The sequence below is a fragment of the Podarcis liolepis genome (genome assembly GCF_965112155.1).
Source record: "Podarcis liolepis genome assembly, chromosome: 14".
Classification (NCBI taxonomy): domain Eukaryota; kingdom Metazoa; phylum Chordata; class Lepidosauria; order Squamata; family Lacertidae; genus Podarcis; species Podarcis liolepis.
The window spans coordinates 15079965-15103510 of NC_139569.1; the positions used below are offsets into that span (position 1 = coordinate 15079965).

Below are 23546 nucleotides of genomic sequence, written 5' to 3' on the forward strand. Positions count from 1 at the left end.
GCCATTTGAAGACAACCATATGCAAGTCATGTCATGGCTGGCAATACATTAAACATTTCATTGCTAAACTGTCGTTTGGCTTGCAAAAATAATGAGAATTTTTCATATCCTATGGAGACATGCTGGCTTGTTTTAGACATGTAAAAATGGTTGGTTGTTACATATTTTAACCATAGCTGGTTGTATCCAAACGAGGTATGTGTGTTTTGTTCAAATCAGTCTAACAAGGCAGGATATCAAGCTGGGATCCAGGTTGGATATTCTGGCTTGTTAAACAAAAACCTATGGTTTTAACAAACTACCACTTGCCGAGTTCAGGCACGATAATGGCAGCCTTAAATCTTATTTCTTTGCACATGCACAATAATAGAATCGTACAGTTGGAAGGGACCCCAAGGGTCATCTAGTCCAAATCCCCCTGCAATGCAGGAATCTTTTACTCAATGTGGGGCTTGAACTCACAACCCTGAGATTAAGGGTCATATGCTCTACCCACTGAGCTATCCTAGGTCCTGATGCTCTTGCCAGCTCATTCATGTAAACAACACATGGTTTGGTCCTAGGTCTGAACCTGGCCACTTACAGTTTTTAGTAGTGTCTGCTGTGTACATAGACTATAAATGTTAAAGGAGTAAACCTTGGTCTTCCTAAAATTCTAACATAAACTGTTGATAAGTAATGGTGGACAAACTTGCTGCTGAACATGCTAATAAAGGTGGTCTTGAAGTTCTCTGAATGTACAAAATCCAAAGCCCTAACTTATTTTACATTGCAATTTCATAGGTTGACTATGTGATTAAGGAAGCAACTAATCTAGATAACTTGGCTCAGCTGTATGAAGGTTGGACAGCCTGGGTATGAACAGGAAGATAGCAGGTCAGTCTGGTTCAGCGAGGTCAGACATCCAGCAGAATCAACTCGGCCTCCGGCATCCATAGCAGCACCACAGTCGGTGGTGATGCCTTTCTGGGGCTTAATGTGAGGAAACCTAGGCAATCTCGGTGCACTGGGAAGTGAGTCCTGCAGAGTAGCTGCACTCAGGGATACGCTAAACACAATGGCCTGGAACCCCCAGGGTCAAGGGTGAAAGCTCACCGCCTGAACAACACGGCTGTCTTTCTGCTACAGAAGAACTGCAATCGTGTCGGGGGGAAACATAGCTGCAGAAAGGAAATTGGGAATGCTACATACCGCAGAGTGATTTGGAACCCAGTTCCACCTGACCCTGTGAACAATCCAGGAGAAACCGAAACCGAAAAAAGGGGGCCGTGAAGAAATCGCAGCAAAGGAAGATTTGAGAGATTGAGTTTCTTGAGTCGCTCTTGTTGCTTGGCAACAGTGCTGGTTGAGTTGACCAGTTTGTGCAAAAAATGAATAAATAAATGCTACATGAGAATGAACTTCAGAAATGGACTGAAAATGCAAAGAGCTGCATGTCAGCTGTGTTGGAAGAACCTCTTTGAGAAGAGAGAGCCTTTGTGTCTTTTTTTTTTAAGTTCTTTCCCACTTCTGGTTTATTCTTGTTCTTTAGATGTATTTCTAATATGTTTTTATTTCAATCCTTGTAATTTCACTGTTCAGTCAAATTAATCATTTCTTCTTTGTTTTTTGCAAACCAAATTTTCCAAAAGCACAGGGAACGCTGAACATTTAAGCAAATCTTTTGTGTTGGATGATCAAACGCAAATGGTTGGAGTTTTGGTTCTTTTAAAGTGATTTTTTGTGATTCTATCATGTACAGTTTCCCCAAATTCACTGTGCATTTCAAAGTAATGAATCTAACAGGCATTTGGTTTTCATGTGCACCTCCCTCTGCTTGCAGTGTACACTCCTTTTTGTAGTTCAAACCTTTTCCTCCAAAACACATTCTATTGTGATTTTGCTGTAGTTTCTTTTGTAAACGTAGGTACTCCAATGTAATCTTTACCTTAAAAATGATTAGAATATCTAAGTAGACTCTTTTACATTGTTGATGACAGAAAATCAATAAAGTCAAGTTCTAGTGGAGGTAGTTTTATGCTGTTTGATTCATTTCAAATTTTGATTTACACTTGTAAATGTATAGTGTTTCAGTTCAATCTGGGAATTTAAAGATAGACATAAATACAAAGCTAAAGTGGACTATCTCTTTTTTTGTTCAAGCGAAATTGTATAAAGATCTGTGTGAAGTTACATTTCCATATGACTTCCAATAGGTGGTGTTCAGTTGTGAATTTCTCAGCAAGTTTTCCTAAACCTACCTTGCACTTTTGAACTATGGGTGTGACAAAAGTTGCTATTAAAACGGCACTTTAAATCAGTCTGTTTCCATATGTCCTCAGTGTTTTACTTGCCTGCTCACTAAAATCATTACCTTAGGAGCTTGTTTTAACTTTGCTTTAGGAAAGAACAGACTGCTTCTTAACTCAGTTATCACTAATCGGTGTCATGTTTTGATAGGCACCACTTGAATCTAAACTTCCAAATTGAACTTGTGGGGCTATGTGAACTTATTGAATTTGCTTTGAAAGCCTTTAAATGAGGACAAATCAAATGTTCCCATCACTTCCTCTTTAGTCTCTTAAGGATTTTAAAAACCTTTCCAACAGTTAATTTTTTTAATTGATGCAGCCTATTTATCAGAGTTTGAGCTTTGCCCTTTGTTTTGAAGAGTTGCTATCAAATATATATTAAGGTCCAGCACAAGAAGAAGCTAATTATTCCAGCGTTTTTATAATGTGGAAAAATTGTTTTCACTTCCTCAGAATATCTGATACAGAAGTGACTTGATACTGGTATCAGTCTTCCACATAGGCGCTAGCTATCTCCTTTTAATTACCTGCCCATGACATGTCATGTGCACTGCCTACATATTTACTAATGCTTGTGAGTAAATGCATTCCAACTCAGTACTCTGGAACTTCGCTCTTAGCATTGCAAGAGTGAGAGGTTTGCTTTTCAGTAAAATTCAGTTAAAGCAAAATCCAAGCATTTGGTGAGTGTACCTTTATTTTCCTTGTACGAAACATCCTTAATGAGCAGTCTGTATCCAAATACGAGTGGGATAAGATGGTAACATGTTTTTCTTTCCTTTGGGAACCAGGGGTCAGGGCAGGCTGCTGCGCTTGTGATTCATGTATTATTATACCACACTATCCAGAAATGTGTATGGAGACAGGGGTCTTTACTGCATAATGTAATAAAGCTCAAAAATCTATTTGTATTCTTCATTCCCTGTGTGGCATTCTTTTCTTTACTGCAGTAACATTCAAAGTTCTAGATCTCTAACTTGCAGTGTGCAGTGATCATGGTACCAAGCATGTGTAACCTCTGCAATTGTGGGGAAGGTTACCACCTCTTTCACAGAGGGGAATCAGCACAAGGAGTACGGTGAAAGCTGCAGCTAGTTGCCTGCCATGCATATAATCCACACAAATGTGTCTAAAGCAAAAGTTATGGTTGCACATTTAAGCAACCATTGTGCAACAACATCTGGAGGGCACCATGTATCGGCAGCAAATCACTGACAGCACAAAGTGGAAAAAATGAAGTGCATACCAAAGCAGGGGCTTCCCATGGTTTGCTTTGACTGAAGCAGGCAGGCAATATATTTTAGTAGGTTGGTTCTGTGTGTAATGAGACATTTATAATATATACTTTGATGCATTTCGAGCATGAGCTCTTCAAGGGGATGCACAGAGAATTAACAACTGCAACATCCTGCAGAATCTAATTGGACGTTATTGTGATAGTTCACATTGATTCATTGGACTTAGGAATTCCTAACCACACAAAATTTGCTTCTCTCTGCTGCTCCCCCCCCCCTCCAAATGGGAACATCAGAACCTGCCCCTTTTCATCTTCAGCCTTCACTATATTTGAAACTTCAGTAAGTTATTCAGGAGTGTTGGAAGCTGTTGGGGGAGAAATGAGTTTAAAATCACCTTTGTTAGGATGCAGGTTTTTGCATTAGTTGGACTCCCAGATAAATGCACCTAGACTTTGCAGTCTGTCTCCTGCTGTTGTTCAAGCTTGCCCCTTTTATCCAGAAAATGTAGGGCTTTTGAATCAAACAAGTTGAATGTACTATATTATTCCTGGTCTTTTTTTCTTTTCTTTTTTTAAGTATGGCAATTCGGTTTACCAACATATAGTAGGTTACAGAAGTGGGGAAAGCATAGGTTTAGGATCAAACTAATACTCAACACAGAAACAAATGGTAGTATATAAAATATGTGTATGAGAGAAAGAGAATTATATTATTATTATTATTATTATTATTATTATTATTATTATTATTATTATTAATACCCCGCCCATCTGGCTGGGCTTCCCCAGCCACTCTGGGCGGCTTCCAAAAAAATATTAAAATACTATAATACATCAAACATTAAAAGCTTCCCTAAACAGGGCTGCCTTCAGATGTCTTCTAAAAGTCTGGTAGTTGTTCTCTTTGACATCTGGTGGGAGGGCGTTCCACAGGGAGGGCGCCGCTACTGAGAAGGCCCTCTGCCTGGTTCCCTGTAACTTGGCTTCTTGCAGCGAGGAAACCGCCAGAAGGCCCTCGGCGGTGGACCTGTGTCCGGGTAGAACGATGGGGGTGGAGACGCTCCTTCAGATATACTGGACCGAGGCCATTTAGGGGTCCGCTTTAAAGGTCCGCACCAACACTTTAAATTGTGCTCGGAAACGTACTGGGACTACCAGTCCTTTCCAAATCCCTTCTCACTCTCCTCCGGTCACTTCCAAACTGCAAGCCTCGTTTGATTCATAAAGGTACTTCTTTTGGTTTGACTCATACAGGTACTTCCAGCTGGCCTGCTCCACCCACATTGCCTTGCTCAGCACCAACACCTCAGGCCCTGGCCCTGCTCGGACTTGGCAAACCCCTTGCTCAGCTGTGGCACTCACTGGGTGACCTCAGGCCAGTCACTGGTTCTTCGCCTAGCCTACCTCACAGGGTTGTTGTAAATAGGGAGAGGGAGAACCCACATAGGCCACCTTGAGCTCCTTTGAGGAAAAATAATAAATGTTCTAAGTAATGCATAAAATAGACACTCATGGCAAAGTCTCATTTATCCAGCTGGGAAAACCTGTGGGAACAACTCCCACAATACCCCCCATAAGGGGCCAGTTTGCTTCTACTTGGAAAGGCGCTAAGGAGTCCTTCCCCACCCTCACCCCCCCACTCCGGAATCCCCCTCCAAAAACCCGTTAAACGGTTTCTGCTGCGGGACGTCAAAGGAACAACGCGACGTCTCTCCTCACGCGCCCGAAGTCACGACGAGCAGAAGGAGGGAGCTGATTGGTCCAAATTCAAAGGCGAACGGGCAGAGGGCGCTGGTTACGGGAGTGAGATGGTCCTTATCCAATGGAAAGCGTCGGGGAGGCGGGATGGGCGGGGCCGCCGAGCTCATAAAAGGGGAAGGAGGGCGAGGCGGCGAAGGGTTCTTGCTCGCGAGGCCGACGGGGAGGCAGAAAGGAGGTGTTGCTTCGGGAGGGGGGCGTGGCCTGGAAGGCTAGGCGGAGGAGGCGGGGCTTAACCCGTGACGGTTTGCGAGGGGTGGGAGAGAAGGAGTCTGCCGAAAGCAGCTGTCTGGGCCACACAAAATGGCGGAGGGCGACAATAGGAGCACCAACCAGCTGGTGGGTGAGCGCTGAGGCGAAGCACATTGGGTGGGGGGGGGGCGAGTTGAGGCCCTCACTTCCCTCAAGAAGTGGGAAGGGAGGAAGCGGGGGTGCTTCCTTGGGCTGTGTCCTGCGAGGAGCATCTGCGGAGGGGCGCTTGTTTTTACGCAGGAAGAGGGAGGGGCTGACTCTTCTGTCTCCATGCACGTCTTGCGAGGCTGCCATAGCGGCCTCTTCACCCCCACTCCCAGCCCCGCCATTCCTATTCTGCGTTATTTTAAAGTGGGGGGTGGGAGGTTTGCGCCATTTGTGCAACTCTTTCTTTGAGGGGTGGAGGTTGCGAACTGCTTCATAGAGTAGAGGGGGCTGCAAGGGGCGAAGTGAGGAAACTTCGAAAGTGTAACAGGCACACCAAAGAATCTTATGGCGCTCTTCAAGACTTAGGTTTACTGCAATGCAGGGGGTTGGGCTGGATGACCCTCGGGCCCCTTCCGACGCCACAATTCTGCGATTCTAAGACCCGCAGATTTTTGATGGCAGAAGCTTTTGTGGACTGAAGGCTGCTTCGTCGGATGCACGAAGTGGTTGTTTGATGGTGTGTGTATGAATGTCTTCTTTCACACACACGTTGTTACCTATCAGTATGTGCATATTTGTATTAACACTCACCTGTGTGTAAATAGATATGTGTGTGTGTTTATATATATATATACATACACATACGGATGGATAATAACATTTTGTGCGTTTGATTAATGGGGTTTTATCCTGTGAAGCTTCTGCCACCATAAGCCTTAAAGGTGCCCCAAGGTTGTTTGTGTGTTGGCTGTATGAAACTGTCCTTCTGGAACTTAAATAACACCCCACGGTCTAGTCATGTTTACTCAGATTGAAGGCCTGAGTAAATCGGGTTTATTCCAAGGTAAATATGTCACCTCAAATTTCGCCTTTTGAGAGCTGTGGAAGGATCCAAAATCAGGAGAGAACCCATTATATTTTGCTGATGCACAAGGTTTTAGAAGCTGGCAGAGGCAGCAGTAGTGTTTTGTAGGAACGTGGGATCAGAATTGCAGAGCTGAAAGGCAAAATAGCCTTCTTACAAATGGGTAGGGATGGAGGCTTTTCTTCCCACCAAATAATACATTAAAAAAGATTCTAGGCAAGCCATCTTGAAAAAGATCAGGTTTCATTTTCCGGTTTCTCCAGTAGGACTCTGCTATGTCATCTTCCTTTGTAGTATTAGAGACACACCTGGCCAGCCTGCTTATGCTAATAGGAGCAGAAATAAGCAGGGTGCTTTGTTTAGGCTGTCAAAGGAGCTGCAGCGCTTCAGGGATAGGTGGTTGAAAGTCAGGTGCACAGCACTGAGCATTATGGTTGATGAACAGAGGAGCGCAGATACTGTGTGTGCCTTTTCTTTGAGTTTAAAATGCAGATCATTTGTATCCACAGTGTTATCTGCTACATTTTTCAGTATGTCATATGCTTAGTATACCCTGCTTTTTGAGTTGAAGACAGTGCACTTGAGTCTCCCCCTGTTTTATAATGGCCCTATGCAGCCACTGAGGCTGTGTGCGCATAGATGGCCCAATATAACTTGAGTGAACTTGATGGGAAGGAGAGATTTTAACCCAGGCAGAACAACAGTTTAGTTTGTCTTGTGACTGAATCATTTCAAAGACATGAGTTAAGGGTATGTGTGTGTGTGTGATGGAATATTCACAGATCTAAGCTTCAAGGGAAGAGAGAAATGTTTAGAAACAAAATTTATTGGCTAGAACTCGCTATATCTTGCTGATCTAGAAGGCCATGTTAGGAAATGGACAGAAATTGAAGAACAGAAATTAGAATTCAAAATAAGGAAGCATTAAACATGCTAGACTAGGAGGAGTTTTATACAGTGTGTAGACCTCAGTGGCAGGTCTCTCCCGCCCCCCTTCATGGTTCATTATGAAAGTTTCACCTACGTACTATTCACAAATCTTCAGTTTATGGTCCTGGGCTGAGACAGCAACCAGTACAAAACACAGCTGTGTAGGATGTCCAAAGTAACAGTTATTCAGAGTTAATTAAAATTTTGGTAAATCCAATTTTGCACACAGAACCTTGCATAACATTTAACACTGTTAGGATAATAAATAATGTAAAAACAGTTTAATTTCAAATATATATTGCTTGCAAAAAAAAAAAGAAATTAAATATTTTGTTTATATTGAGTTACTTTCTCATGCTGCCCAAGTTCAAGATCATAAGATTTGGGTTCTCCATAAGCCAGATAAATTTTATCCTAATATCCAAGCTGGAATCAGAACAAGTCTCAAAATAAGGTCCTGGAGCACAGTTTTCACAGAATGGTGCCATAACAATAAATGGCAGGTAGAATAGCTCTTTGTTACGAAAAATCCTAACTACTGGATCTAGAGTTATCATTGGTTCTAGAAGAGGCTCCCACTTGAGGAATGTGGGAAAGACAATTTCTGCCAATTTCCCCTTTCCCCTCTGACCTTAAGGAATCCCCAAACCTCTAGAGCAGCTTTTCATTGGCTGCAGGAGGAAGGAAGAATTGGTGTAAATTGCATCCACAACCCTTTTGCTCTAGCCAGAGCATCCTGTTCCGCTCATGGGAACTCTGGATTGAGTTCTGCTCATGGGAACTCTGGATTGTATGTAGAAATATATCCTAGGAATATGGCACTGTTCTCCTAGTTGGGAGTAACTAGATATTTTGTTGCATGATAGACATAAAGCTTCAAATTAAAAGGACCAGTTAAGAGGATGCAGACATAAAAAACTGAGTTATATTCTGTAAAGCGAAGTAAGGATAAAGCTGTTATATTGTCTAACATAAGACAGCCTACATGTCCAATGAAGCATATGCATTGTGTAAGCATTTTTCTGCCTGGGGCAATTACATATGTTAAAATGCTTTTATTCACAGGCTGCAGAGACAGCTAGCTTGGAAGAGCAGTTGCAAGGATGGGGTGAAGTGATTCTGGTGACAGACAAAATCCTTCGTTGGGAAAAACCATGGTTTCCACCTGCTATGATTGCTGTAGTTTCCTTCATCTTTCTGTAAGTTATTGGAGAGAATGTTACAAAAAATAATAATGCTAAAGACAGTTAAGCTAGTAGTTACTTTCCTGAAATTCTCAGTACTGCTCTGCTGTATAAAAAGTACATGGGAAGTTTTATGCAGCTGGAAAAACAATCCTGCTATAAACAAACCAAATATATGTTCAAACTTGGGGGCATTCTTAGTCATTTTATTTCATAGAAGGGCCTATTAATTGGAAATGATAGGGAAGAGCAACAACTTTTTATTCCTTTCAAACTTCCATTTTCTCTCTCCTTCCAACCTACTCTCCCATTGCAGAAACTAAATTGAGGCATTATTTCTCAACCACTGGCTATGTTGGCTGGGGCTGATGGGAGTTGGGTACTTCAAAATAAAATTTGGAGGCTGCTTCTTCTCCACACCTCCTTTAATCACATTGTTAAATGTTTTGCCGCTAGATAACAACATTTTTCTTGCCCCAACAGGATGATCTACTACTTGGACCCATCTGTTCTTTCAGGTGTTTCTTGCTTTGTTATGCTGCTTTGTTTGGCTGACTACCTTGTACCTGCTCTTGCTCCTAGAATTTTTGGCTCCAGTAAATGGTATGTTGTTTGACAGTCCCTTAAGTATAACATTTAGCAAGAATAGAATTGAACCAACATATATTCAGTGTTAACTATGTGCATCAGTCCTGAACAAAAATCCTTCTACCTAGTGTTCTGATATAACTAGTGTTGTTCTACTACCTAGGGCAGGCATAGGCAAACTCGGCCCTCCAGATGTTTTGGGACTACAGTTCCCATCATCCCTGACCACTGGTCCTTTTAGCTAGCGATGATGAGAGTTGTAGTCCCAAAACATCTGGAGGACCGTTTGTCTATGCCTGACTTAGAGCAACAATATCTGTGTATACTAAAGGCTCGGTTGTCTCTTTTTTCTGTTTGATACCTTTGCTTGTATAATTATGTTTAGACTGCAAGGTCATTGAGGCAGGAACCTATCTTTTCCTCCTGTTCCCGCCCCCCTTATGTTACTCTCTACAGCACCATGCACATTGATAGTAGACTAAAAACAGAGCTGTAGCCTTTAAACAACTGGCTGTCATGGATTCTTGGGGTGTAAATATATATAAAGATATTGCCATCTAACTGAAAGTTTTGAGACAGCTGAAGAACCTCTTTGCTGGAAATGGTGATTTGCTGAATAGGACACAGATTTGCAGTTAATGGTAAATTCTTCATAATATCTGGTCATTCAGAACACATGTCAACTGCAAATTAATGCAAGTTTTAGTCCATTAAAATATATATGATCTCATTCTTGGATTTGTTGATCACCCTAACAGTGAATAGTTATAGTAGAGAATCAAAGAAATATATATTGTACATATATGAACGGGACATTAAAATAGCATCAAATTTTGAACTGGGTGGCGGGAGGTCGAGATGATAATGGTTGCTCATGTGCAGTTTCTAAAGTGGAGGCGAGACCATAATATCAAGAGTTTTGTTCAAAATAATTTCTTTAAAGGACTACTGAACAACAGCAGCGGTTCCATGAAATTTGTAGCAACCTGGTAAAAACACGGCGTGGAATTGTTGGTTGGTGGAAACGTCTTTTCACATTTAAGGAGGAAAAGCCTAAAATGGTAATATATGTGCTTCTCTGAAAATGTTTCATCCTTATTGCAAATTGGATGTTGCTTTATAAATCCATTCTGCCTTACATATACAAAAACAAATGCTTTTGGTGACTGGCATGTATATTTGTTTTTTAAATGAGAATCCCTTTTTCTTACCTAAAATGCTTTAGTAAGTGCACACACCATCTGATCAGAGCTTTTTATGGTATCTTGATTTGAGTATTTTACTCTCCCCCCCTCCTCCACTTTTGTTTCAGGCACTTTTTGGTTGTTGTTTTTTGCTTCATAGTCTCTAGGACAGTTATTGTAGTGGTATGCAAATATATTCCTGTCTGCAATTTATAACATCGTCCTAATGCATCCAGCAAGCCAATAACAATATAAGCTAAGCTCCTAAAACCTACTTGCTTGAAATAAATTTCCACTGAAGTGAATGAGATATTCTGCTAAGTGTGTTTGTTTGTTCACTCATTCAGAATCCATGCTAAATCAATAATGCTGCTTTTAATAGCAGCAGGGAAAGTACTTAGAGAGGTAACTATCATGCCTTCATAACTTACTTTTAAGGACTGCTACCATTCTTATTTCTCTTCTAGTACTTCATGACAATGCTCTGTTCCTTAGCTGTGATTGCTTGGATAGGACAGCAAGTTCATAACCTCTTCCTCACCTACCTTATTGGTAAGTGGTGCAGAATAATATATTGCTGTGTTTTTCCATAATAGAGAATGGGGGAGATATTTGTAGTTGGGATGCCTGTAATGAAGCGATTGCAACATAAATGTGATGAGTCGGTATGGGGGATGAATTTGCAAATGAACATAGCTGGTGATAACTTCTTCTTTACTCTCCCCTAGTGAGCTGCTTCTTGTTGTTTCCTGGGTTAAACAAGCACGGAATAATTTCAAAATATGCTGGAATGGCAAAAAGGGAGGTCAACAAACTCCTGAAGCAAAAGGAGAAGAAAAACGAATGAAACATTGCTTGCTAATTCACTCTATAGTATAATTGTGTTCTGGGAACAATTCAACGAATTATTGTGTGTTTAATAGTATAGAAGTGCTTATTTCAGTCATCGCTTTTTGATTTTAAATAAGGGCCCTTCTTACGCTGTTTAAACAGGAACTGTATGGTCCCTCAGTCACAAACTAATAGTCTTCTAACACGGACAGTTATTCTTACAGTAAGTGTGACTAGCAACTTCAATACTGTAATAAGACTGATCAATAACAACTGGTGGTGGTGAACTGGGTAACATTTTCCATTCCTCTTGAGCATTTTAAGGACCCTCTTGGACTGTCTAGATTTACTTCAAAATGCCCTCTAGATTAAATTGCTAAACGTACAATGTTGTAGGTGACAGGTGATTTGAATAAACAAAGCTCCTAAACTCTGAATCCCAGTTGTAGTTGTAGCTCTGCAATGCAACTTAATTGCACTGAAACTGAATGAAAAACTTAAGTCAGGATGCACAGACAGTCAACTTCATTGCTTCTATTATTTAAATAGCTCTAGTTTTGGTGTTGTGAAACATGTCTGTAGTTTTTTAAAAATATGGTCTTATATAAAATCATGTTGAAAATACGTGATGCGTCTGTCTTGCCAACAAGTCTCTGGAGTTATTTGTGTTTTCTTAATGCTATTTTGTTTTTACTACACATTTCTTAAGTAAAAGTTTGTAACCTGTTAAAATGATAGGCATCTTAAATTTCTGTTTAACAGGCAAATTTCTGTCTTAATTGTAAATTGATGAACAGTGTTATCTTACGTTTGAAAATATAGACTTGAGAAATCTTGAAACTTTGTTTCATTATTATCTTTTTTGACAAAATGAGATCTGCTGCTTACATTACTGCCTTACAGATGGTAGCTGCTTTTCATTCTAAGTTCCCAACCTTTCAGTTTTCTCTGAAACACTGTACGTAATTCAGTAAACATTTTTTGTAAATGTGTCTCAAAAGGACAAAGTTTTTAAGTTGCTCTTGTGATATATTGCCTATAGTGAAGCCCGAAAGGCCATAACTGTGTTGGCAGCATTGGCAGCAAGGGATAGAAAGTCTTCTAACTAGAACTAACACAAATATTATTTTTATCATCACTCTCATACTAATTGGCTCGCAACAATAAAAAGCAGTCTCTCTCTCTTCACACACATCTAACATTTTTGAATGCTAGGGGTGGGATGTGGCTCATTTTTTACTGCCATACTAGTATGTAACATGGTGCAGATAACTTATCTGCATAAGGACACTAGGGTGGCGTTCAACACTTAAACATGCCTATGTTGGATCTCTTGTGACAAATGAACGAAAAACCATTTTTGGACTCATTAGAGCAACCTCATAAGATCTCTGCCTTAGGAGAAGAAACAAAGCCTCTTACTAAGGCTAGTGAAAAGAGAAATCCCCGAAGCAGGCTTTCTTCAGCAGGTGAAAGGAGCAACATTATCTATTACTGCTCCTTGGGTTGAAACACTTCGGTATGCCAACTTAGTTATCATTGTAGTAAGTATTTTCCCATTCATGAATACCTTATTTGACATTATACCTTCAGTTTGGACATTAGAAGCAGCACACAAATCCTGAGAAAAGTGAGAACTTATAGTTGCAAAATGAATTATATTTAGTCATTGGAAGTCTGTGATGGCAGTTCCTGTATCTAGTAGTTATGGGCACTAGCAACAACATGGTGAAATATAAAACTATTTTGGAATGATTTAGTGATAGCTTAAGTGTCAGGAACCGGTTTGTTTCAAAAACATCACACTTTCCCATAAGTCCTACCCACCCCCCACTCCCTGATTTTGTGTGTTTATTTTAGACAGGATAACTAAACCAACTTTACCTAGTTTGGGTAGTTACAGATAGGTAGCCGTGTTGGTCTGCCATAGTCAAAATAAAAAAATTCCTTCCAGTAGCACCTTAAAGACCAACTAAGTTAGTTCTTGGTATGAGCTTTCGTATGCATGCACACGAAAGCTCATACCAAGAAGTGTGCATGCACACGAAAGCTCATACCAAGAACTAACTTAGTTGGTCTTTAAGGTGCTACTGGAAGGAATTTTTTTATTTAGTTTGAGTAGGAGTGCAGTGTTTTGCGTGAAGGGAAAGCAATGTTGTAATATGATTTAGGAGGGAGCCATGTAGGGTGGGAAGGTAGAGTAAAAGACTTGGAGGGAGGGGAAATAAGTTCCATGTACCAGCCTTTTTTTTGGTTAATGTTGTTGATTGCGTTGATACGCAATGTAGATGGATAATAAATGTATTATCTAGAGAGCTAAAAGTTGAATAAAAATGTTAGTAGAAGAAAAAAATGGCAATTATTGAATGTGTATGTAAGGCCCCTGTCTGCTTTTCTCCATTCATCTAACCAGGAAAATAAAGTCATAGCAAAATTGGAGCTAACTTATTGATGTCTTAAGACACAAGTGGGCAGAATTCAGTTTTGAACTTTCAAACAGATCCAGATGCAAAATAGTGGCTCAGGAATGCAGGTGTAGAATAGCATAACAGCCTTCAGCACATACTCAGTTTAAATTTATTTTCCTTACCAGATCTAGACCCCCCCTTTTTAAAAAAAGACAAATCTTCAGTCTTCCCAGGCTTTCTTGATTTGAGCTAGCTAGTTTAAGAGGAGAAAAAGACTTGGTTGGTGCTGATGCTCCTTTGCAAGCACAAACCATTTATGAGCTAACTGCCAAACATCACCAGAGATCTACTAGTAGATTCTACTCTACCATCTGACTACCCCTGCTTCAAAAGGCTGCTGCTGAGGCCTTTAGGTTCCCCTCAAGTTTTCCTCCACTCTGTTGTATAATGTCATCCTTTCGGTGTTGGTAAAACAGTCTGTTTAGGAAATGCCTCATGCCTCAAATTTGTGAAGCCGAAAATATTTCCACATCTGCTTGAGACTTCCTTTTATCCCTTCCTAAGAAATTGGTTTGGCACCTTCTGAGGATTTTCCTTGGTAACATCTATACAACATTATAGGGCCTAGCAAGCTGGGGACTCTCAGGCCAACAGGCTGAATGCTATCTCCCTGGACTCTGAACCCCGCCCCCAGCCACACCCTCTCCCCTGGCACTGCTTCATACCCCAATTATTTTTGCCTGTCTCAAATGTGTCACTGAACTTTCATAATGCCTCTTCCTTCTCTAGATGGAAGATGGAGAATTGTGAGTGCATAGAAACTACTGTACAGTACAAAGGTAAACTTTGGTTGTTGAATTTGCAAGCCCCTCTTAGGAGGCTTTAAGCCTAAAGGGCTGCATATAAATACTGTTAACATTTACATTTGTTCCTGTGTTCATTTCTGCCTTCAGAAGGTTGCCCAGAAAGGAACACAGCCCTCTGGCCGAAAAAGATTCCCCATGCTAGGCCTAACTGGAGACAGACAGAGGAGCTGTCTGGATGGGCAGCCCTTCGTGCTTCTTAAATAAAGGACTTAGAACATGTCATGGTTTCCATTGCACTAGAATAATTGCAGAGCTCTTTCTGGAACCTGCCCTCACTTCTTGGGTGGCGGCAGTGGGTGGGGCGCTACCCCACGGATTCTGCCACCTGAGGCGGTTGCTTCAGCCTGCTTCTGGGTGGTACCAAAACTCGGGGCACAGCACCAGATCTGCCTCATTGCCCTCAAGAAGGCAACATGAATCATGTAAGAGGCAGGTTCAAATCATTGATGAAACTGACCAGGCAACCTGGTCTGTGTTACTCTTGTCTAGTCCAGTTTTCTTCAACCTTAGGTCTCCAGATGTCCTTGGACTACAACTCCCATCATCCCCAGCCAGCTTATCCAATAGTCAAGGGCGGCGGGCCTTGTACTCCCATCAAAATACAGTGGTACCTTGGGTTACATACGCTTCAGGTTACATATGCTTCAGGTTACAGACTCCGCTAACCCAGAAATAGTACCTCGGGTTAAGAACTTTGCTTCAGGATGAGAACGGAAATGGTGCTCCGGCGGCGTGGCAGCAGCAGGAGGCCCCATTAGCTAAAGTGGTGCTTCAGGTTAAGAACAGTTTCAGGTTAAGAACGGACCTCCGGAACGAATTAAGTACTTAACCCGAGGTACCACTGTACGGTACCTGAGGAACCCAAGGTTGGGGGACTCTGCCATAGCTGTCAACGTTTCCCTTTTTTAAAGGGAATTTCCCTTATTCCGAATAGGATTCCTCGCAAGAAAAGGGAAAAGTTGACAGCTATGGACTCTGCCCTAGCCTATCTCACTTAAGGGGGCTGTGAGAGTAAAATGGAGGATAGGGAAGATCCCTATATGGTGCCTTGGAGCAACTCGCGTGTGTGTGGCCTGGAGGAAACGGGATAAAACGTGTAGTGCATATACAGTAGAATGAATTCATGCGACGGAGTCCTGCCGCACAGTGACAGAAACAGGCTGAGCACCTACAAAACCGTCGCCTGGCCTCGCCCCTTTTCCAGAAGCGTTCTTGGTTGCTACTGGATACCAAAACCGAAAGGGCGGCTGGGAGTCCGCTCTCCGCCAACTCCTGCCGAGCTGTTTGAAGACGCCTTGCCTTCAGGCCACAGAGATAGGAAAATGTAGTGTCGGTAACTTCCGGGTAGCTGCCGTTGAGAAATCTTGGCGGAAGTACTCTTTCTAACTCATATAATCACCCAAAATTTATCGAGAGATCAAGCCTGAATCCAGCGGTCCGTTGAACACAGAAGTCTTGCGCTTCATTGACTTGCATGCAGACATGTTGCACTTTAAAATGTTTTCTGCTTCCAAAATTTTATTTTAAAGAATCCCCTCAAATGTGGCATGCATAGGTTTGCGGGTTCTTTCCGTTTCTGAGTGGAGAAGCTGCTGCCAAAAAAATAAAAATAAAATCCTGGAAAAACTAGCTCAAAGACATTCTGAACACTGCAGCTATCTACTCAAAGCGACGTCCCAGTGATTTCAACAGGTTTGCTCCCAAATGAGTACGCAGAAGATCGCATCCTAAAAGATCAGAAAACTGAGCCCTTGTGTCGATTCAGCCTTAACACAAGATATCTCTACATTTTGTTCTCTACGGTCCACAGCGTAGCCGTTGACGAGCACTGGCTGAGCGTAAATCTCCCCGAGGCATTTTAACCCGGGAACAAGGTAATCTCGCGAGAGAAACCCCCGCCACTTCCTTGTTATCCTGCCGCCTCGATTTCCCATAACACCCCGCGCTCGCTCGGCCGCCTTCCTTTTTCCGCCATATTGCTGCACTGGTGAGTAGTGGCCGATGGCCGTTCCTGGGTGGCATCCGTCGTATATCGAACCCATCCTGTCTCCTTGGGCCGCTGTCGACCCGGTTCCTGGAAGCTGGGGCTCCGCTCGACCTGCGCAGCTTATTTGGAGATGACCGCGCTTCTCCTGGGCCTCGCGGCAGCCGCCTAAACGGAGCGGGGGGGGGAGCGGTTGGGAGAGGAATGCCTTGGTCTGGGGCTTTGCGTGGAGGAAGGGCTGGGCTGGCGGGCTGTGCCTGACTGGGGAGGCCTTGACCAGTAGGCAGGCAGAAGGTGCCTTGCTGGACGAAGGACGCCGGGCACAGCTGCGTGTTCACGCGTTCGGGCTGCAACTTACTTTACATGCGTGTAAGCCCCAGGGCACGTAGTGGAGCTTCCATGTGCCCCTCGTGGTTGCATTTTAGGTCCTCGCGAGACATGGGCGCCTGCACCAGCTTGGGCGGGGGTGGCTTGCAGGCTGCTGCTATATAGCTGGCCGACACGGGTGGCATTAAGCTTCGGGTCGTCCCTTAAAATCCCGGGATCGCTGGATGCTTCACTGGGGTAGCAAAGTTTGGGGCCCTCAGCTTCTCATGCATTCCAGTTCCTGGAGCGGGTAGTTTGGCTTACCAAGTGTTTACAATATAACTCCTTCCTTTTGGGGATTGTTGGCTTCGGGAAAGTATTGCACTCACGAGCTAATGTTAACTTGTAAGCGGTGGGGAGACACACAAAAGCCCATCTCTTGTGGCATTCTTACTGCAGATACATCAGAGCTGCTTGCTGTGTTAATAATTCAAAGAGTTGCTGTGTACGTCTTGCTTGATCACACCAAAGTTGTGAAGTCCAGTGCCCTGTTTCTCAGAGATGCTTCTGGGATGGTCACAAGCAGGTCTAGGGGCAAATGTGACTTAAAAACGAAAAATAACACAGACTTTGAAGATATGCCCAATCTAGTCTCTGTGTCTTGATGCAGGGTAGCTTAATGTAGTCCCAATGAGTGCCTGATAATTGCGCACAAAAAGCTATTACAGTCTCCCAAAACCATCTTGTTTCATGCATAAGCAGCTCTTAAATTTTGAAGTGCTTGTGTGTGCTGCACTGGGGGGCATGTGTGTATGAACAGCACTGGGCAAATACTCTCCTGATTGCAACTACTTTAGAGCATCCAACCTGGGCAGTTCTTAAGAATTGGAGGCAATTAATCCTTTTTGTGTTTAAACTTCTACTGTACCAGATGTAACTGTGTAAGCATTTGAGCTTAGTACCTTGTGAACTTGTTTGCAAGGCTGCGCTGAATCTACACTTTTTATGATTTTGGGTTGTTAGAGCTCTTTGAAAAGAAGTCAACAGTTATTTTTTTCTGGAAATACACACAGTGTAGTGCCCTTGCAATTCAGTACTTGCTACTTATTCACTGTGACAGTCACCCCTGTCTGTAGGCAGTTACTGAGGCTATTATATCAACTTACTACCCTTATCCAAAACTTAAGAGCAGAATTGCTCTTAACTTGCTTTGTCCTAGGAATGAAAGCTTGTAGCTTTAACTGGCTAGTGAACTAAATGATTTATTTGCAGTTGGAGTGGCCACATCGTAACAGCAGATAATACATGCCATTTGTTTAGAAAGTGTGTTTTGATTACTCTTTTAATTAGCTCCCTATGTTTTGTGCTGCTTCCAACATCCCGACGCAATCCAGTGAGCCACCATTTGAAGAAAGAAAACTGATACATGTTAGCAGTTGGGCTTATCATTTAAATTTGTGTATTTTATCCATGCAGGCATCATGGTGCGCATGAACGTTCTGGCAGATGCTCTAAAAAGCATCAACAATGCTGAGAAGCGTGGAAAACGTCAAGTACTCATCAGACCATGCTCGAAAGTTATCGTCCGGTTCTTAACTGTGATGATGAAGCATGGTAAGTCCACAGAATATACGTAAAACAGTCCAGGAAAGATTCAGATTTTTGGCCTTTTAAACTCCAGTATCACCTTGGCTGGGAAAGATGCCAGTGAATATATTATCTTCATAGTTAGATGTGGGTATAGGTTGACATGGGCTTAATTACTTAAAAGTTCTGTTTGAAGATGACTGTGGTTGAAGCAGCATACTTGGGGTTGGGGGGCAGTGAAAATGGCCAGCTCACCATAAGCCAAGTAACTTGCTCCTTCAAATTGTACAGTGCAAGTAGTATTTTAAATTATTTCTCACACCTGTGCTTCGTCCTTCCTCCAGAGGGTTCAGGGACCATCCATTTTTGTTCTCATTGTTCGTTGATTGTTTAGCCAAGAAGGCACTGTCCTTAGATGTACATACTTTGTAAAACAAAACAAGCAGCAATACAATGGTACCTCATGTTAGGTACCATCCCCCTTACGAATGCTGCGGGTTATGCACTCCGCTAACCCAGAAATAGATGCCCCTTGTTGTGACCTTTGCTCCGGGATGTGAGCGGAAGTTGCGCTCCGGCAGAAGCGGGAGGTGCCATTAGTTTTGTATTTGCAAATTGAATCACTTTGAATGCCACAGGTTGTGTGAAATAGTAACTTGCCAAATGCAAGCCAAGTCTCCATGGTACAGCAAGGATTTGAATCCCTGCATTCCTAGTTCTAGTCAAATAGTATCTGCTATGCCACACTGGCTCATATAGCCCACCCTCATAGTCAAGCAGTTCAGTTAACGGGGAGGAATGGGTTGCTTTAGTTCTATTTCAATGGTCCAAAGGTTTGAATATGCTGAGTGCTTTTCTTTGGTTCACAGGTTACATAGGTGAATTTGAGATCATTGACGATCACAGAGCTGGGAAGATTGTCGTTAATCTCACAGGCAGACTCAACAAGGTAGGACCTGACTTCCATTTAAGCCCCACTGGACTTAATGCCAGAATTACATCTTGGAAGATACACTTGTTAGCTGCATCAAAGTTCACCTCACTTCACAGGAAAATTCACCCTTTGTGGGTTATGTATTTAGGCAAAAATTCCTTTAGTCCTAGGGCCAGTTCAGACAATTTGTTTTGTTCCTATAATTGTATGCCTGACCAAATGGGAACTTTTGGTATAAGCAAATGGCTTTAAGAGGTCCTTGATGGGAATGGCTTGAAAAGAAGCAGCTGTGAATCCTGGAGGTTTAAGGAATATCATTTAAAGGTCCTCTGGTCCTTTGAATGTTCTACAACAGCCGCTGTGCTGGTTCACTTGAGTTGACAACATTGTGCCTTAAAACTGGCAAATCGGAAGACATCTACTCTGCTTGTCTTAAAAACCCTTGGAGAACAGCCTTTAGAGTGCCACCTAAGTGGCTGTCATCAATGGATCCTCTTCTTTCTCCTTGACCTCTTTGAAATCAGTCTTGGGAAGCCTCTTCTGATCAACCTATGGTTCCTGGTTCACTTTCTGGCATCTCTGGGTGCAGTTGGCAAGGGCTCCTTGCCTGAAACTCTAGAGAGCTGGTTCTAGTCAGTGAAGGGACTTTTGAACTCCTTGAACCCACACATCTGATAAGGCAGATTCTTATTTTACTATTTGTATAATTTTGTTTCTAACTTGATTTCTACGTTATTGAATTGAGATGTGCATTTATACATTCACATGATTCTTGGGTTTTTATTTTCTCAGTTTTTAGTTTTTCCTGAGATTGGAGTTTATTTTCTTCTTCTTACCTAGCATTGCTTGGACAAATGTTAATAGGCCCAGAATGAAAATAGCTGGTAAACTGATATATTCAGATCTGTTAGGGCATAGCAGCTTACAGCTGCACCTTTGGAATGGGTTGTATTTATATTTTCTTCTCCATGCCACTTTTAGATACCAAATTTTAAATGTGTGTGTTGTGTTCTGGATGTTGCAAGTTTTAAGAGTATTGTTACAGGGCTGTATATATTGTTATACTCTTAAAAGAGTATTGTGATACTTTTTCAAACATGTTTTTTTCTTTCCTTGTGTTCAAAATATTTGACTTGATTGTTAGTTACAGGCTGATATTACAAATTCAGGATGAAACTATATAACTATTCATACCCAAGTTCTGAATCATTTCTTACTGAAAAGTTTAAGTTAGCTGTGCTGGCTCATAGGAGACATTACAAAACCATGGTTAGAACAGAATATCACAAAATTGTGTGTGTGCTTTTGAGGCCTCCAGAGCCTGTCTTCTTTCCTGTTGAAATAAATGATTTCAAATTTCTTATTAGAAGTAATAAGAAAAATGGCGGTAGCTGTTTGGTTTCATTTAGAAAATTCACAAGACCTTCGTTGGGACCAACAGAAAAATCACAAAATAGAGCAGAAATGGAGTAGCCATGTGCCAGCAACATTTTCCTCTTCCCACCTTCTCCTTTTTTGCTTTCTTTAACATCTTGTCAGAGGAAAAACATCCCACAGAACTCAAAAGCGCACAATTTTTGTGACTTGTCAGTTGGTCCTAATGCAAGCACAACACTACTTCAATAATTAGGTGGAAAGCTATAGTGGGGCAGGAGAGCTGAAAATAATGACAATATTCACATCTGGCAACCAATGTGCCCCTCTGGTTTCAGATAGTACATGAGTAGACAAGTCGAAAAAGCCTGGGAAACAAATTTTCACAGTCCTCTAGCGGCTATGGTGGATCATTTACCATAAGTAATCTATTTAGTGTTAACTCTGGAAGTGTATACATGGTACCTCAGGTTATGGACTTAATCCGTTCTGGAAGTCCATTCTTAACCCGAAACTGCTCTTAACCTGAGGTTATGCTAATGGGGCCTCGTGCTGCCGGTGCGCGATTGCCATTTTCATCCTGGGGCAAAGTTCTCAACCCGAGGTACTAATTCCGGGTTAGTGGAGTTTGTAACCCGAAGCGTTTGTAACCTGAGGTACAACTGTACTCTATTCTGACCAAAGTAAGCCTCATAGGATGCGGCTGTCTGGCCCTTGCTGCTAGTACAGCAGCTGAACATCTCCCTTCCATCCTCCCCAAATTGGCAATGGGGAGGAGGCAAAATCACTTCTTAGCTGCCGGGAGAATCCTCACCCACCTCTGCTGCTTCAAAAGTTGGGAAGAAGGCTAGTTGCTTGTCACACTCCACAGAAGGCAATTTGCATATAATACGCAACTCTAGTGTAGTTGAAGACTGGCATGCACCTCTGCCTCTTGGCAGAAATGTTGGCATTTCTGTCAGCCCTGTCAAAGCAGCATAATGCCAAGGTTTCTGTTGTGCCCTGCGGCTTGTGACAAAACCAGTGTTTGCATTTGACACGTGCTTGTTCAACTCCTGTACGTTGGTGTGAGGCAGCGCTTCAATTTATTTATTTTGTTATCTGTATTTATAGCCCACCCTTCACCAAATGGTCGCTGGGTGGGCTGCAAAATATAGCAATTAAGAACAGTGTGTAATTAAAATTGTAAAATAAAACACAGTTATCAGAATAACAAAAGTAGCACAGAACTGCAGCACACAGCAGAGTAGGAGGAGGGAAGATACGCACTCATCCAAAGGCCTAGGTAAAGAAATGTACCTTCAGGTATAGGGCGGTATATAAATTTAATTGATGATGGTGGTGGTGATAATATTCAGTGATGGCACAATATGGGCTTCAGAAGGGAGGTCATTTCACTAGCTGGGGGCCACCACAGAGAAGAGCCTCTCTTGCCGCCATCTATGTTGCCTTCCATCATGTAACTTAGATGTGTTCTAGGCAGGGTTCCCAGTTTGTCTCCCATTCAGACACTGCTTAACTCAAGCAAGATGGTTTCATCCTGTGCCTAACTGACAGTGCCATCTGGATCCTGTTCAGGATTGTATGAACTGGCTATATATAAATCACAGTCCCTGAACCCACAAACATTTCTTGTTGTTCCCAGGCACTTTTCCATGGTTCCACTTCCTGTTGAATTGGGTAGCACAGCTGTGTTCCATCTATCAAATTTATTGAAAATATTTTAATGCCACATCCTTCAGTTCAATAACTTCTGAACTTTGCAAGTAATACGTTAGAAAGATGGTTAAGTCTTTCCCCCTTTGTTTGGCTTGATAGTGTGGTGTGATCAGCCCCAGATTTGATGTCCAACTGAAGGATTTGGAAAAGTGGCAGAACAACCTGCTACCTTCACGTCAGTTTGGGTAAGTATCAGCTTTGTAGAACTGGATTGCCAAAGCTTGTGATTAGGGCTGCTTCATTGCTTTGAGTTTTACCTTAGCTATTGCTCCTTGGTGCTAGATTCATACTGCAAGATAAGCGCATGCCGAATAGCATTGAGTCTATTCAACATTTTGGATCAAAAGCCAGAACTACTACTACTAGCACTTAACCTGCTAACTGGCACATTAGCTTTTGCTTTTGGTAGAATCAGTGGGTTGTATGCAACTAATGGTGCAAGGTTCCCCTCACTCATCTTCCCCCATAGCAGCTCTGGGAGTTTCCCCTAACTCTCTGAAGCAGATTTGTTGTTAGGAAAGAGGGAGAAGTTCCTTGGTGCTCATGGAAGTTGTTTTGCATGCACGATGATCTAGCTGGATTCAAACCAGTATGGCAATGGTCACATAAGACTCTAATCCGTATACGTGTTAAGCAGTTTTGCATTTAGTTTTTGTGGTAGTACATTTTTCTAATGTGCTGCCTGTTAAAGATGAGGTTAAATTCTTCTTTCTGCTTTTGCAAATGGGTAAGAAATCAAGCATAAAGCATAACGGGTATTTTCCTCACCCTTTTAATAGGTACATTGTGCTGACAACTTCAGCTGGCATCATGGACCACGAGGAAGCTAGGCGAAAACACACAGGAGGAAAAATCCTGGGATTCTTTTTCTAAACTTGTAAAAAGAGGCAAACTAATAAATTGTTCAAATAGACTCTTTTCAGCTTGCATGTTAAAGTCAATCCTTGTTCCATCGCCCTAGTGTATAATGCTATTCAGGTAATAGTATATTTTACATTGTTGTGTAAAATGAGCAACAGCCTCAGGTGTGGGCACCTTTGCTGGCTCAGGTTATCTTCTCAATCTTGCTGCTTTATATTGGATAAACTGAACACATATGTC

At 42.1% G+C, this 23546-nt stretch overlaps 3 protein-coding genes across 3 annotated transcripts in view; all 3 read left to right on the plus strand.

Moving 5' to 3' along the window:
- SMG1 (SMG1 nonsense mediated mRNA decay associated PI3K related kinase) overlaps positions 1–3209 on the plus strand; it is a 68891-nt gene extending 65682 nt beyond the window's left edge. The window contains exon 62 of the mRNA XM_083474108.1: positions 784–3209. Within this exon, the coding sequence (XP_083330234.1) occupies positions 784–861 (78 nt within the window). The 3' untranslated portion in view covers positions 862–3209. The remainder of the gene's footprint in view (positions 1–783) is intronic.
- A 2217-nt stretch (positions 3210–5426) lies between these two features.
- Positions 5427–12107, plus strand: ARL6IP1 (ARL6 interacting reticulophagy regulator 1). The gene is made up of 6 exons (XM_083474576.1): positions 5427–5625; positions 8546–8679; positions 9148–9267; positions 10196–10313; positions 10904–10988; positions 11165–12107. Exons 1-6 carry the CDS (start codon positions 5590–5592, stop codon positions 11281–11283), a joined length of 612 nt encoding a protein of 203 aa, XP_083330702.1. The 5' UTR covers positions 5427–5589; the 3' UTR covers positions 11284–12107.
- Positions 12108–16393: 4286 nt separating this feature from the next.
- On the plus strand, positions 16394–23358 carry RPS15A (ribosomal protein S15a). The gene is made up of 5 exons (XM_083474592.1): positions 16394–16528; positions 18308–18445; positions 19288–19367; positions 22545–22630; positions 23225–23358. The coding sequence occupies exons 2-5, from the start codon at positions 18313–18315 to the stop codon at positions 23316–23318; spliced, it is 393 nt and encodes a 130-aa protein (XP_083330718.1). The 5' UTR covers positions 16394–16528; positions 18308–18312; the 3' UTR covers positions 23319–23358.
- The last annotated feature ends 188 nt before the right edge of the window (positions 23359–23546 follow it).